Here is a 12,496-nt window from a genome sequence, read left to right on the forward strand (position 1 = left end):
ATGTGTATTTCAGGCCGAGACTATCTTTGGTCACGTAAGTGTGTCAGTCATTACGTCATTCACAGCACGCCGAGGTGGATAGCTGGTTGTTACTGTACCTGTACCTCCTTGCTCATAGAAGAAGTAGTAGTAAGAAAAAAGAAGAAGAAGAAGAAGAAGTAGGAAAAAACTATCATGTGGCAATGCTGGCCAGGTTTTGCGGAGCCTCCCGCAAAAAAACTAAACCAAAAGAACCTGCGGAGGCTGAGATTTTAACGACCAGTGACCAAAAGACAGAGGTTAATGTTGCTGCTGCTGCTCATGCCGCTACTGCCACCCCCCAGTCTCATCCACCTGCAGCCAGTTGTCAGACATTTATGTTTATATAGGGCTGTTGCAGTCTGGTCGAGCTAAAATCTTATGACTCAACTGTCCCAAGGAGACTGAAGTCAGTGATTCAGGTAAGATTCCTTACTGAAAGATTCTTTTTGCACTGTAGTAAGAATACTACAGAATTTATCAACCCAAATATTACACTTAACTTTTGAAACAGTTATTTATGTCTTAACATACATTGTTGTTAGTATTAGTGCCTACTATTAAAATATTGATTGAGAATTGTGTACAAGACCCAAATGACATGTTAAATAATACCAATAGCAAATTACAACACTTAAAAGCAATTTTTATTTGGTTGTCTGGTAAAACATCTGCCTGGCTGGTAAAAAATGTCACTTACCAGCCAGCCAGCCTAGTAAAAAAATTTAAAAAATTCCTGGATCTGTCCTGATGTGCCCACCACCATGGCATTCGCCGATTACTCCCTCCCAGGTGGGATGGAAACATGGTGAGGCAAAGCATTGGCTTCTCCACGGGTGGACAGTCATGGCAGAAGCATTGCCTGCCAGTGCCATCAGATGCACTGACAGTCTCACCCATGGTCTCACTGGACGACTAGAAGTCTTTGCAGAGGGTGAATATTCCTCTATTCCTCCCAGCATCGTGAGTATTCTCGCTACAATTCCCTGTCTTTCTCTCTGTTACGCTCTGACTCGTCTCCTCGACCAGACGTGCCTCTTTCAAACTCTGTAAACTCCAAAACCTTGAATACAAACACACCCAAAATGCTGCTGGGATTGAAGTTAGTCATGTCCGCCATCTCCTGGTGTGAAGTGGTAACAGGGCAGCCCTCCACCATTAGCCCTATCTCCCAATAGTACAGAATCCTTTAAAAAATTCCTGGATCCACACGGTGATCTGGATCAGTCCCAAAATCTAATCAGTTCTCCTTATGCCATTTCTGACATTTCCTAAAAATTTCATCAAAATGCGTCCACAATGTTTTGAGTTATGTTAGTAACAAACAAGCAAACAAACCCACCGATCACATGACCTCCTTGGTGGAGGTAAGAATCACTTGGTAGGCGCATATGCTTTTCTTTTACAGAGGACTGTATGGAGTGCATTGGTGAGAACTACAGAGGACAAGTGTCTACAACACAGAATGGCTACACTTGCCAACGCTGGGATTCTCAGATGCCACATGAGCATGGCTACAAACCCAGGGCGTAAGATTGCCAATGACAAATCATTTTATCAAACAACCACAGGAACTATTTGACAATCATCCAATAAAAATTCCCTGATATAAAACACAGGTGAATTAGCTCGGCTTTCTCTTTACGTGCTCTTTAGTTATCTTGGGAAGAATCTAGAGGAGAACTACTGTCGAAACCCAAGCAGCGACCCCCAGCCCTGGTGTTACACCACCAACCCCAACATACGATGGGAATTTTGCTCTATACCACGATGCTGTAAGTCCATGACCACTTTTTCTAACAAAACATTCTTTCATGTCTTACCAATTTCACAAAAGCAGAAATAATGCACATTTACCCTTTATTCAAAGGTCTTCTTCACTTGTTTGTTCTCTGAGATCATAAACCCATCAATCTCATCTTCTTTGCTCAGCAACTATACCTCCACCCATTCGCCCAGAGCTCACCTGTATAACAGGTAAAGGTGAAGCATACAGAGGCACAATAGCTGTGACACTGTCTGGAAAAACATGCCAGAGATGGTCCACTCAGACGCCACACCAACACAATCGTTCACCAGACATCTATCAATGCAAGTAAGAACCACTGCAACAGAAAAATGTTGTCCTCCCTATGAAAGAGACCAAGTTATTGTTATTTGACTTAAAAGTTACATTAAAGGTGCAGATTGTAATATTTGACAAAAAATCCCCACAACAAAAGAAAAATCAGTGATTGATATCCTGGAGACTTCAAAAAAAAAAATAAAACATTAATTCATAATTCCAAGAAGGTGGCATTTCTCAGTTGATTTTACTTACTCATCTCTGGTAATGTGTCATTGCTTATTAGAGGCCTAGAAAGAAACTACTGTCGTAATCCAGACAATTCCGAAAAACCCTGGTGTTACACCACTGACCCTCAGACTCGATGGGAGTACTGCAATGTACCGAGCTGTGGAGCTGTACAAGGTATGACACTGAACATTCATGATGATGATAACGTCTGCAGTGATGTTGTTCTCCATCAACATCACTCATGGTATACCTCCTGTAAAATCAGCATGCTTTGACTGTGACTGTTTGTTCTTAAAAAAACAGAAATCTGTGAAAATAGTCTTGATCTCTTACGAATTGAGTCTTTAGAAACCCAGATGCAGGGTCCAAAACTAACACTCACCACTCGCCAATTATGGGTAGATTTTGTCTCTGGCTGATAAATTTTTAAGACCACTCGCCACTCTGGCGAGTTATTTTTTTACCAGCAAAAAATTCATTTTTTTTGTTACTGGAGAACGATGCTGGTATCGGCTGGTTTCCTGGCAAAGTAATGTGTATTTCAGGCCGAGACTATCTTTGGTCACGTAAGTGTGTCAGTCATGACGTCATTCACAGCACGCCGAGGTGGATAGCTGGTTGTTACTGTACCTGTACCTCCTTGCTCATAGAAGAAGTAGTAGGAAAAAAGAAGAAGAAGAAGAAGTAGGAAAAAACTATCATGTGGCAATGCCGGCCAGGTTTTGCGGAGCCTCCCGCAAAAAAACTAAAAAACTAAACCAAAAGAACCTGCGGAGGCTGAGATTTTAACGACCGGCGACAAAAAGACAGAGGTTAATGTTGCTGCTGCTGCTCCCGCCACCACCACCACCCCCCAGTCTCATCCACCTGCAGCCAGTTGTCAGACATTTATGTTTATATAGGGCTGTTGCAGTCTGGTCGAGTTAAAATCTTATGACTCAACTGTCCCAAGGAGACTGAAGTCAGTGATTCAGGTAAAATTCCTTACTGAAAGATTCTTTTTGCACTGTAGTAAGAATACTACAGAATTTATTAACCCAAATATTACACTTAAATTTTGAAACAGTTATTCATGTTTTACCATACATTATTGCAGTGCTTCTCAAACGTTTTTGGTCATTCCCCACTTTGAACAAGGGGGAATTTTCAAGCCCCACCTGGCACAATCACCCCAACAAAAATCCTGAAAAATTACACATTTTTAAATTTATTGAACTAACACCAAGTGATGTAGGAGGCCATTTGTGCCTGACAGGTAACTGATGTAGGCTTTGCCATGTGTTGTTCTTGCTGTCGATACTCAGTGAGTTTTCTTTTAAAGAAATCCAGTGGCTTGGTGGTGTGACTGGGGTGTGTTGTCTCCAGGCGTCTCCTCAATTTTGTTCGGCCTCATGCCTTCTGCTGCTAGCAGTTTCAGACACAAAACACACACGGGTCTCTCCTCTGCCCATACCAGTGCTACTGTGAATCCAAAACCTAGATAACTCTCGTCATATTTTCGTTTTGGTTGTGTTTTTTTGGTTGACTAGGCCTGTCTGTCTTGTGTGAGTGTGATGCCCCTGGCTCACCAACCTTGGTGGTCCGTGTCACAAATCTATCCATATTGCTCAGAGTAGCCTGCTGCCTTGTTGTGTGAAAGTTTGTTTCCGCTGCAATTAACTTGCTGACGTCAGTCATTAGTTTTGCACTTTAGTTCCTGGTTAGATTTTTCTCCCAGTTGCCTATCTAATGCTGTTTAATAATTTATTGTTCTTTTAATTTCAGCTACTTGTAGGTTATTGTGTGTGGGTGTTTTGTTTTTAATGAATGATCTTTAGTGTCAAGAAAGAAAGGTGCATTAAATTGAATATTTCCTCCCGTGTGTCGCGCCCCACCTGTCATGTCTCCATTCCCCACCAGTAGGGCATGCCACACACTTTGAGAAGCACTGCATTATTGCTAGTATTAGTGCCTACTATTAAAATATTGATTGAGAATCGCATACAAGACCCAAATGACAAGTTAAATAATACTGATAGCAAATTACAACAATTACAACACTTAAAAGCAATTTTTATTTGGTTGACTGGTAAAACATCTGCCTGGCTGGTAAAAAATTTCACTTACCAGCCAGCCAGCCTAGTAAGTGAAAAAGTTAGTTTTGGACCCTGCCCAGATGCTTTTTTTTGCACTAACAAGCATTTACCAGCATGCTCAAACACCATACAAATAGCATTATCCTAGAACACACAATGACATTTTGTCAAAATGTATGGAAAATACATTTATGAACTAGAAATGCACTCAGGGAGCACAGACCTCCACCATTAGCCCTACCTCCCAATAGTGAAGAATCCTTTGAAAAATTCCTGGATCTGTCCTCATGTGCCCACCACCATAGCATTCGCCGATTACTCCCTCCCCGGTGGGGTGGAAACATGGTGAGGCAAAGCATTGGCTTCGCTACGGGTGGACTGTCATGGCAGAAGCATTGTCTGCCAATGCCATCAGATGCACTGACAGTCTCACCCATGGTCTCACCGGACGACTGGAAGTCATGGCAGAGGGTGAAAATTCCTCTATTCCTCCCAGCATTGTGAGTATTCCCGCTACAATTCCCTGTCTTTCTCTCTGTTATGCTCCGACTCGTCTCCTCAACCAGGCGTGCCTCTTTCAAACTCTGTAAACTCCAAAACTATTAAATACAAACACACCCAAAATGCTGCTGGGATTGAAGTTAGTCATGTCCGCCATCTCCTGGTGTAAAGTGGTAACAGGGCAGCCCTCCACCATTAGCCCTATCTCCCAATAGTACAGAATCCTTTAAAAAATTCCTGGATCCAGACGGTGATCCGGATCAGTCCCAAAATCTCATCAGTTCTTCCTTATGCCATTTCTGACATTTCCTGAAAATTTCATCAAAATGCGTCCACAATCACATAACCTCCTTGGTGGAGGTAATAACTTGGTAGCTGCATATGCTTTTCTTTTACAGAGGACTGTATGGAGTGCATTGGTGAGAACTACAAAGGACAAGTGTCTACAACACAGAATGGCTACACTTGCCAACGCTGGGATTCTCAGATGCCACATGAGCATGGCTACAAACCCAGCGCGTAAGACTGCCAATGACAAATCATTTTATCAAACAACCACAGGACTTTCGATATTTGCAAATTAGACATTTTATTATGAAAGACACTACTTTCATTAATAATAATGTAATTTCTCATGTAGAAAAGATTCTGTCTTTAAGTATGACCAAAAAACATGAAAGTGTATTTTAGTCTGAATTCCTCTCTAACCTCTAAGACCACTAAACAAGCATTGGAGAGAGATCTGGGTATCTCTATTGATGATGCAGAGTGGCAGGAGGTATGGATCAAGGCTACTAAGATTTCTGTCTGCAATCGTACTAGATCCATTCAGTTAAGAATTGTACATCTTATTTATATAACACCTGCTCTCCAACATAAAATGGATAATAATGCATCTCTACTTTGCAGTAAATGTAAATCTGAAACTGGCAATCACATTCATTGTTTCAGGTCATGCCCTGAGTTGCAAAGATACTGGCTTGATATTGTATTTTAATTAGCTGCTATTTTTGGTGTTCCTATTGACTTGTGCCTTCTTCTTTGTCTCTCAAATGTTCATATCACAAAAGCTAGTCATAAAAGACTATTTACTCTCCTAACCTTTGTAGCAAGGAAGAATATTCTACTTTTCTGGATCAAAGACACAGTCCCTACAAAGAAGTCATGGCACAACTTAATTATGGAATGTATTCCTAACGAATATATCACATGTATGCTTCACTCCTCTGTGGATCATTTTTATAAGGTCTGGGATCCTTACTTAGTACATATAGGACCTATTTTATCATTGTCAAATTTGCATGGATTTCTGGTTAGATCATAATGTTTCTTTTGCCCTTGAATATATTTCTTCTTACCTGCCTTCAGACTTACCCTTTTGTAACTTGTTGATGCCATCTTATTGCAAAGAAGTGGTTGGAATTATAAGATATCCAGATTGGATGTTTGACTTGCACTTCATGTGCATATATTTGTTTAATGTATGGTACTTCCTTTTCCTTTAATCATTCTTTTTTACTGAGATAGATCTGTTCTGTGTTATGTCTGTGCTGGTGATTTTGTTCTGTTGTTGTTTTTAAACTTGTTTTGAAAAACCAATAAAAAAAATGTTGGGGGAAAACAAAAACAAAGACAAAAAAAAAAAACACATGAACTATTTAACAATTATCCAATAAAAATTCCCTGATATAAAACACGAATGAATTAGCTCGGCTTTCTCTTTACATGCTCTTTAGTCATCCAGGGAAGAATCTAGTGGAGAACTACTGTCGAAACCCAAGCAGTGACCCCCGGCCCTGGTGTTACACCACCAACCCCAGCATACGATGGGAATTCTGCTCTATACCACAATGCTGTAAGTCCATGACCACTTTTTCTAACAAAACATTCTTTCATGTCTTACCAATTTCACAAAAGCAGAAATAATGCACATTTACTCCTTATTCCAAGGTCTTCTTCTCTTGTTTGTTCTCTGAGATCATAAACCCATCAATCTCATCTTCTTTGCTCAGCAACTATACCTCCACCCATTCGCCCAGAGCTCACCTGTATAACAGGTAAAGGTGAAGCATACAGAGGCACAATAGCTGTGACACTGTCTGGAAAAACATGCCAGAGATGGTCCACTCAGACGCCACACCAACACGATCGTACACCAGACATCTACCAATGCAAGTAAGAACCACTGGAACAGAAAAATGTTGTCCTCCCTACAAAAGAGACCAAGTAATTGTTATTTGACTTATAAATTGCATTAATAGTGCAGTGTGTAGCTAACATTTAACAAAAAATCCCTGCAAACAAAAGAAAAATCAGTGATTGATATCTTGGAGACTTCAAAAGAAAAACAAAACATTATTCATAATTCCATGCAGGTGGCATTTCTCAGTTGACTTTACCCACACTCATCTTTGGTACTGTGTCATTGCTTATCAGAGGCCTAGAAAACAACTACTGTCGTAACCCAGACAATTCTGACAAGCCCTGGTGTTACACCACTGACCCTCAGACTAGATGGGACTACTGCAATGTACCAAGCTGTTCACACAGACCAGGTATGACACTGATCATTGTTGATAATGGTAAAAACATTTACAGTGATGTTGTTCTCTGTCATCATCATTCATGGCTGTCTCATCAGCTTGTTTGGTTTAAACTAGTTGTGTTTAAGTTTAAACTTGTTATGGTATGTTTAAAAGACACAAGTTTGTGTTAGCATTTTTGATCTCCAGATAATTGAGCTTTCAATAACCCAGATTAACCTTTTTGTGACCAATCTGACTTGGTTACTTGGATCCACAGTAAGCCAGTACTAGGCCTGTGTATTTGCAAGAATCTGGCAATACAATATGTATGGTGATATAGGAGTGCCAATGCAAAGTTTTGGATACTATCAGTAAGTATGTGTGTGTGTATGTGTGTGTATATATGCAGGGTCCAAAACTAACTTTTTCACTTACCAGCCAGGCTGCAGAGTCCATCTCTCCCTTCTCTGAGGCTGACATATGACGGTAAAATTAATTTCATTCACAGAGCCAGAGCACCATTGTTATCAATAAAACCGTCTTAAAGAATAAGAAATTTATAACCGGCTGGTAAGACTTTGCTGTTCCTCCTCTTTACAGTGATGTTCTTGTTTGAGTGGAGTGTTTTCAAATGCTTTGATTGGTCCGCTGGATGACGTGCTTTTAGCGACACAGCTGCAGTATCATGTCAGCGCTATTGTTGTTGTCTTTGTCCACTGTTGTATTTTACTGGGAAACAAAGTGTTCCTTAACAGGACACTTTTATCTGGGAATATTCAGGCTGTTGCTTGCTGTGGTTGTGTGGTAGTCAGGACAGTGTGACAGTGAGTTGTTTTCTGGTTTTCCTTCTGTGTATGAGCTTGGCTCCACATGCATTCATTCTTTACACATCTGTACCGTACCGAGAGGCCCGTACCAAATCGGTTCAGTACGAATGCAGGTAGCTTTACACCCCCTAACCTTTATATTACATTTTAGTCTAGTTTTAGTCATCTTGATGAAAACTTAACTTGGTTTTTGTCAGTTTTAGTCATCACAGATAATTTTTGTTAGTCTTAGTCTTGTTTTTGTCATGGAAAAAAGGCTGCTGACAAACATTTTTAGTCAGAGTTTTAGTCGACAAAATTAAGACTGTAATGGACACTGTAGGAGAAAGGAAGAACGTCATGACAGAGACAAAAAGTGAGTAAAAAGACCCTAAATATGGGTAGAACTACAAATGAACTTTCTTTTTTTGATTCTTGTTTATATAATGTCACAATTCTATCACTCCTCCTTTTTCTGGGATTAGGACTGGTAAAAATGACTCAAGAGATACTCTGGCAGAGTTACTTTAATTTTGTTTTTTGGTTTATTTTTCTATTTATTATTCTGCTTTTCTAAGAAGTTTAGTTTTCTTATGTTTGGTTTAGTTTTAAACCTTATGGTCCACTTAAAAGCCAACACCAAATCCCAGTGAAACATTTACATTTTTATCCATAAGATGAATAGTGTTTTTTTATACAGTCTTCATTAACAATCTAAATGTAACAAAGAGACAATAGAGAAAACTGTAAAGGCACTTTCACAACACTGGAGCAACAATGTGCTTTCACATCAGAGTCTCCAAAAGTCTCTGAAAGTCTCCAAAAGTCTCTAAAAGTCTCCAGTAACACTAGAAAAACTTGCTAGATTTTTGTCACTAGTCACATTATTTTGGAGGGTCGCTACAGGGGTCTGAAAAATCGCTAATACAGCGACAAAGCAGCTAAGTTGGCAATACCGCAGCTGTCCACCTCGGCGCGCTGTGAATGACGTCATGACTGACGCACTTGCGTGACCAAAGATTGTCTCGGCCTGAAATACACATTACTTTGCCAGGAAACCAGCTGATACCAGCATCGTTCTCCAGTAACAAAAAAAGAAAAAAAAAAAAAAAAAAAAAAAAAAAAAGGATTTTCACTGGTAAAAAAAAAAAACAATAACTCACCAGAGTGGCAAGTGGTCTTAAAAATTCATCAGCCAGAGAAAAAATCTATTCGTAATTGGCGAGTGGCGAGTGTTAGTTTTGGACCCTGTGTGTATATACATATATATACACACACATAATGTTCTTGTGTTGGATGTATAAAAAAATACTGCAGCCTTTCTGACCTATTTACAGTGTATTTATGGTCAACAAAGTACATTTTATATGAAATCCTTCCTTTGGTGTCCCTTTTTTGTGTACTTGTTGTCCCAACACTCCCACTTTTCTTTCCGAACAGTGACCTAAGGAGGAATCTGTGCAGGAATGCAACATTGCTCTCTGGTGTCTAACTACGTACCCAAAACCTCTCTGGAAGTACTGCAAGCAAAGAGGTTTTCCATTGTAACATACAAGAAGACCAAAAATGCTTGGTTACTGTTACTGTCTCTTGTCGCAAGGCTCATTCTTTTTTGAAACAGTTGAAAATAATATTATGATTAGGCTAAGTTTTTATAAAGTATATTTAATTGAGTTGGTTCTTTGATAAACATATTTTTCCAAAACTTGGCCTGTGTGAAAGAATAAAGACAAAATTAAAGTAGGACATAGGTCTGAACAATATTGTAACAGACATCGCAGTGTTTTTTTCTCTCTGTGATATTTATTTTAATTAAAAATAAATATCACAGAGAGAAAAAATACACTCTTTTTTATTTCATCCTTATGTCATTGTTGGATTTGACATATCACTGTACAGCCTCTGACTGCGTCTCAAACACAGACACATAGAGTATGAGGAAAAGACGAGAGAGAGGTGGACTCTTTTCTTCATAAAAATTAAAAATAAAGTTGCAACTGTGTTCCTTAAATGTCTTCAACCATTTCTGCCAACATTTAAGATTATGTTTAGCTAACTTGACCAGGCCCATGAGTGAACCTGATAGTTAAACGAATGCTTCCAGGGTTGAGCTGCTGTGACTTAACACTCTGCAGTGCAGACACTGAAAGTGTAAAATAAACAATCAGGACATGTGTGCCACACATCCACTCACCAAGGATTGGCCCTGTATTATTTAGCGTCTCCCTGAAGGGTCATGCCGCTGTGACATCAGCTAACAACAAACTGTACTGAGATGAACTGCTCTTTGACTTTATATTGTAGTGACAGAGGGGCAGGGTCATTCCATTGAAGCTGGCTATCAGCTAATCACAGCTTGGGGTATGACTTTGTGAACTAACACTAAGCTTCATCAGTTTTAGATAGAATGAAATATTTATTTTGCTCACATTGCAAATTTGATGTCATTTGCTTTATTGAAGGGAATTATCATTTTAATGTCCCTCATTTTGATTAAGGAAAACATACATAAAACACGAAAGGGAGGATTATTGTAAACCATTATAAAAATCTGGCACTTAAATGTTTGCATAACATGCATAGAATCTCTGCAGCTGCAAAAATTAGATTTATTAAACTGGCGTTCTTTAACTTTTCATGTTAAACAATAATTGCAACTCGTGTGATTTGTAAATTGCAGCAGGCCATATTGCAATTTAATCTAATTTGGGATTAACAGTCCAGCTCTAGTGTCTAGGGCAGTTATTTCATTATTGAACTCCCTTTAATTCAATCTTATAAATCCTTTATTGGACATAAACCATCTTTTATACAGGTACATCTCAAGAAATTAGAATATCATGAAAAAGTTCAATATTGTTTGTCACTCATTTCAGAAAGTCAAACCCATATATTATATAGACTCATTACACATAGAGTGAAATATTTCAAGCCTTTATTTCTTGAAATATTGATGATTATGGCTTACAGATAATCAAAACCAAAATTCAGTGTCTCAGGTAATTAGAATATTGTGACATATTGGAAAGTCGTGGTGTCACACCCTAATCAGCTAATTAACTCACAACACCTCCAAGGGTTTTACAGTAATGTGTGACACATCTCCTTTTTTATCTTGATTAATACAAGCATGGAGAAGTACTTTGAAGAAAGATTACTTTAATCAGGGATTGCAGAGCAGGTTTATCACCATATCACCATATCATGTTCCAGGTGTGCCAGGTGTTCCTTGTGGGTGTGTTTCAACACGATCCATCTGTTTTCCAGCTCTATGACTTTCTCAGTTAAAGAAAAAACAGAGTCATGAGCCTGGTGTACAGTAGAGCTGACAGCCTCCATTCGATTGGTCGATTGTTTGGTCAAAAAGCTTTTGTTCAACCAAGATCACCCTGGTCGGCAAGTCGCCCCTGTCCAAGGCGCTGGTCAGGGGGCAGAAGCGTAGTGCGCAGCTGACTGATATAGAGAGACGTGCTGCTGGGGACAGAGGAGCAATGCAGCTCTGGGAATTACAGGTAGAGAAGCACACAAAGCTACGCTGTGGGATATTTTCTGATATTTTATAGCACTAACGCTCACAAACAACACATCAACTCGTCACAAAGTTGCAGGCTGTTTGTACTGAAGTGGCGCTGCTGAGTGTCTCTGCTCTGCCCTCCCTCACAGCATCAACTCCTGCGGTCAGGTTAATTCACCTGTCGGCAAATAGGCAGTATAGTATCATCTCCTTTCATAATCTCCTTAAAGTGTTTACCTTAGCTTCTCTTGCAGACAGACAACAAAAACAGAAGACATAAAAGGCAATGTATGCCGGTCATTAAGTCCCAATGAACGAACATTTTCCCTCTCAACTCCGTAAATAAACACTGCATGCTGTCTGCTTTATGTTCGTAAATGACATGGCATCGGCTGGATCAAGTGATCCTGTTATTAGTTACCATTATAAATGAATAAAAAACATTGATCTGAGGCTATTTTGTGGGCTGTATGAGTTTCAAGAGTTACAACGCCATCCTAGGGGAAACACTGAGAAGTGAGATGTCTACGGGTACGGTTTCATGAATCTACATTATTTTTGGTGCAGGCTAATTTGAAGTTTTTGATGCACAAACAATTTAAGTATGGATTCTATGTGCTGTTTTACAATGAGACCCCTGGTAGTTCTCTGACCAGAAACAAACTTTTCTGTTGAGCAGCTGCCATGACAAAATTCACCCTCCATCTTAACTGGTGTCAGGCACGTACACACTTTGACCAAAAAAAGAGCTTGTGCCATAC

The 12,496-nt window shown here is 39.5% G+C and overlaps 1 protein-coding gene across 1 annotated transcript in view; it reads left to right on the forward strand.

The window, feature by feature from the left end:
* Window positions 1-10,232, forward strand: part of LOC121521162 (apolipoprotein(a)-like) — a 33,140-nt gene extending 22,908 nt beyond the window's left edge. The window contains 9 exon segments of the mRNA XM_041804916.1: window positions 1,427-1,547; window positions 1,675-1,793; window positions 1,951-2,113; window positions 2,370-2,488; window positions 5,289-5,409; window positions 6,627-6,745; window positions 6,903-7,065; window positions 7,327-7,445; window positions 9,662-10,232. Coding sequence (XP_041660850.1) covers window positions 1,427-1,547; window positions 1,675-1,793; window positions 1,951-2,113; window positions 2,370-2,488; window positions 5,289-5,409; window positions 6,627-6,745; window positions 6,903-7,065; window positions 7,327-7,445; window positions 9,662-9,669 — 1,052 coding nt within the window. The 3' untranslated portion in view covers window positions 9,670-10,232.
* Window positions 10,233-12,496: the final 2,264 nt, after the last annotated feature.

The sequence above is a fragment of the Cheilinus undulatus genome, linkage group 14 (assembly GCF_018320785.1).
Source record: "Cheilinus undulatus linkage group 14, ASM1832078v1, whole genome shotgun sequence".
Classification (NCBI taxonomy): domain Eukaryota; kingdom Metazoa; phylum Chordata; class Actinopteri; order Labriformes; family Labridae; genus Cheilinus; species Cheilinus undulatus.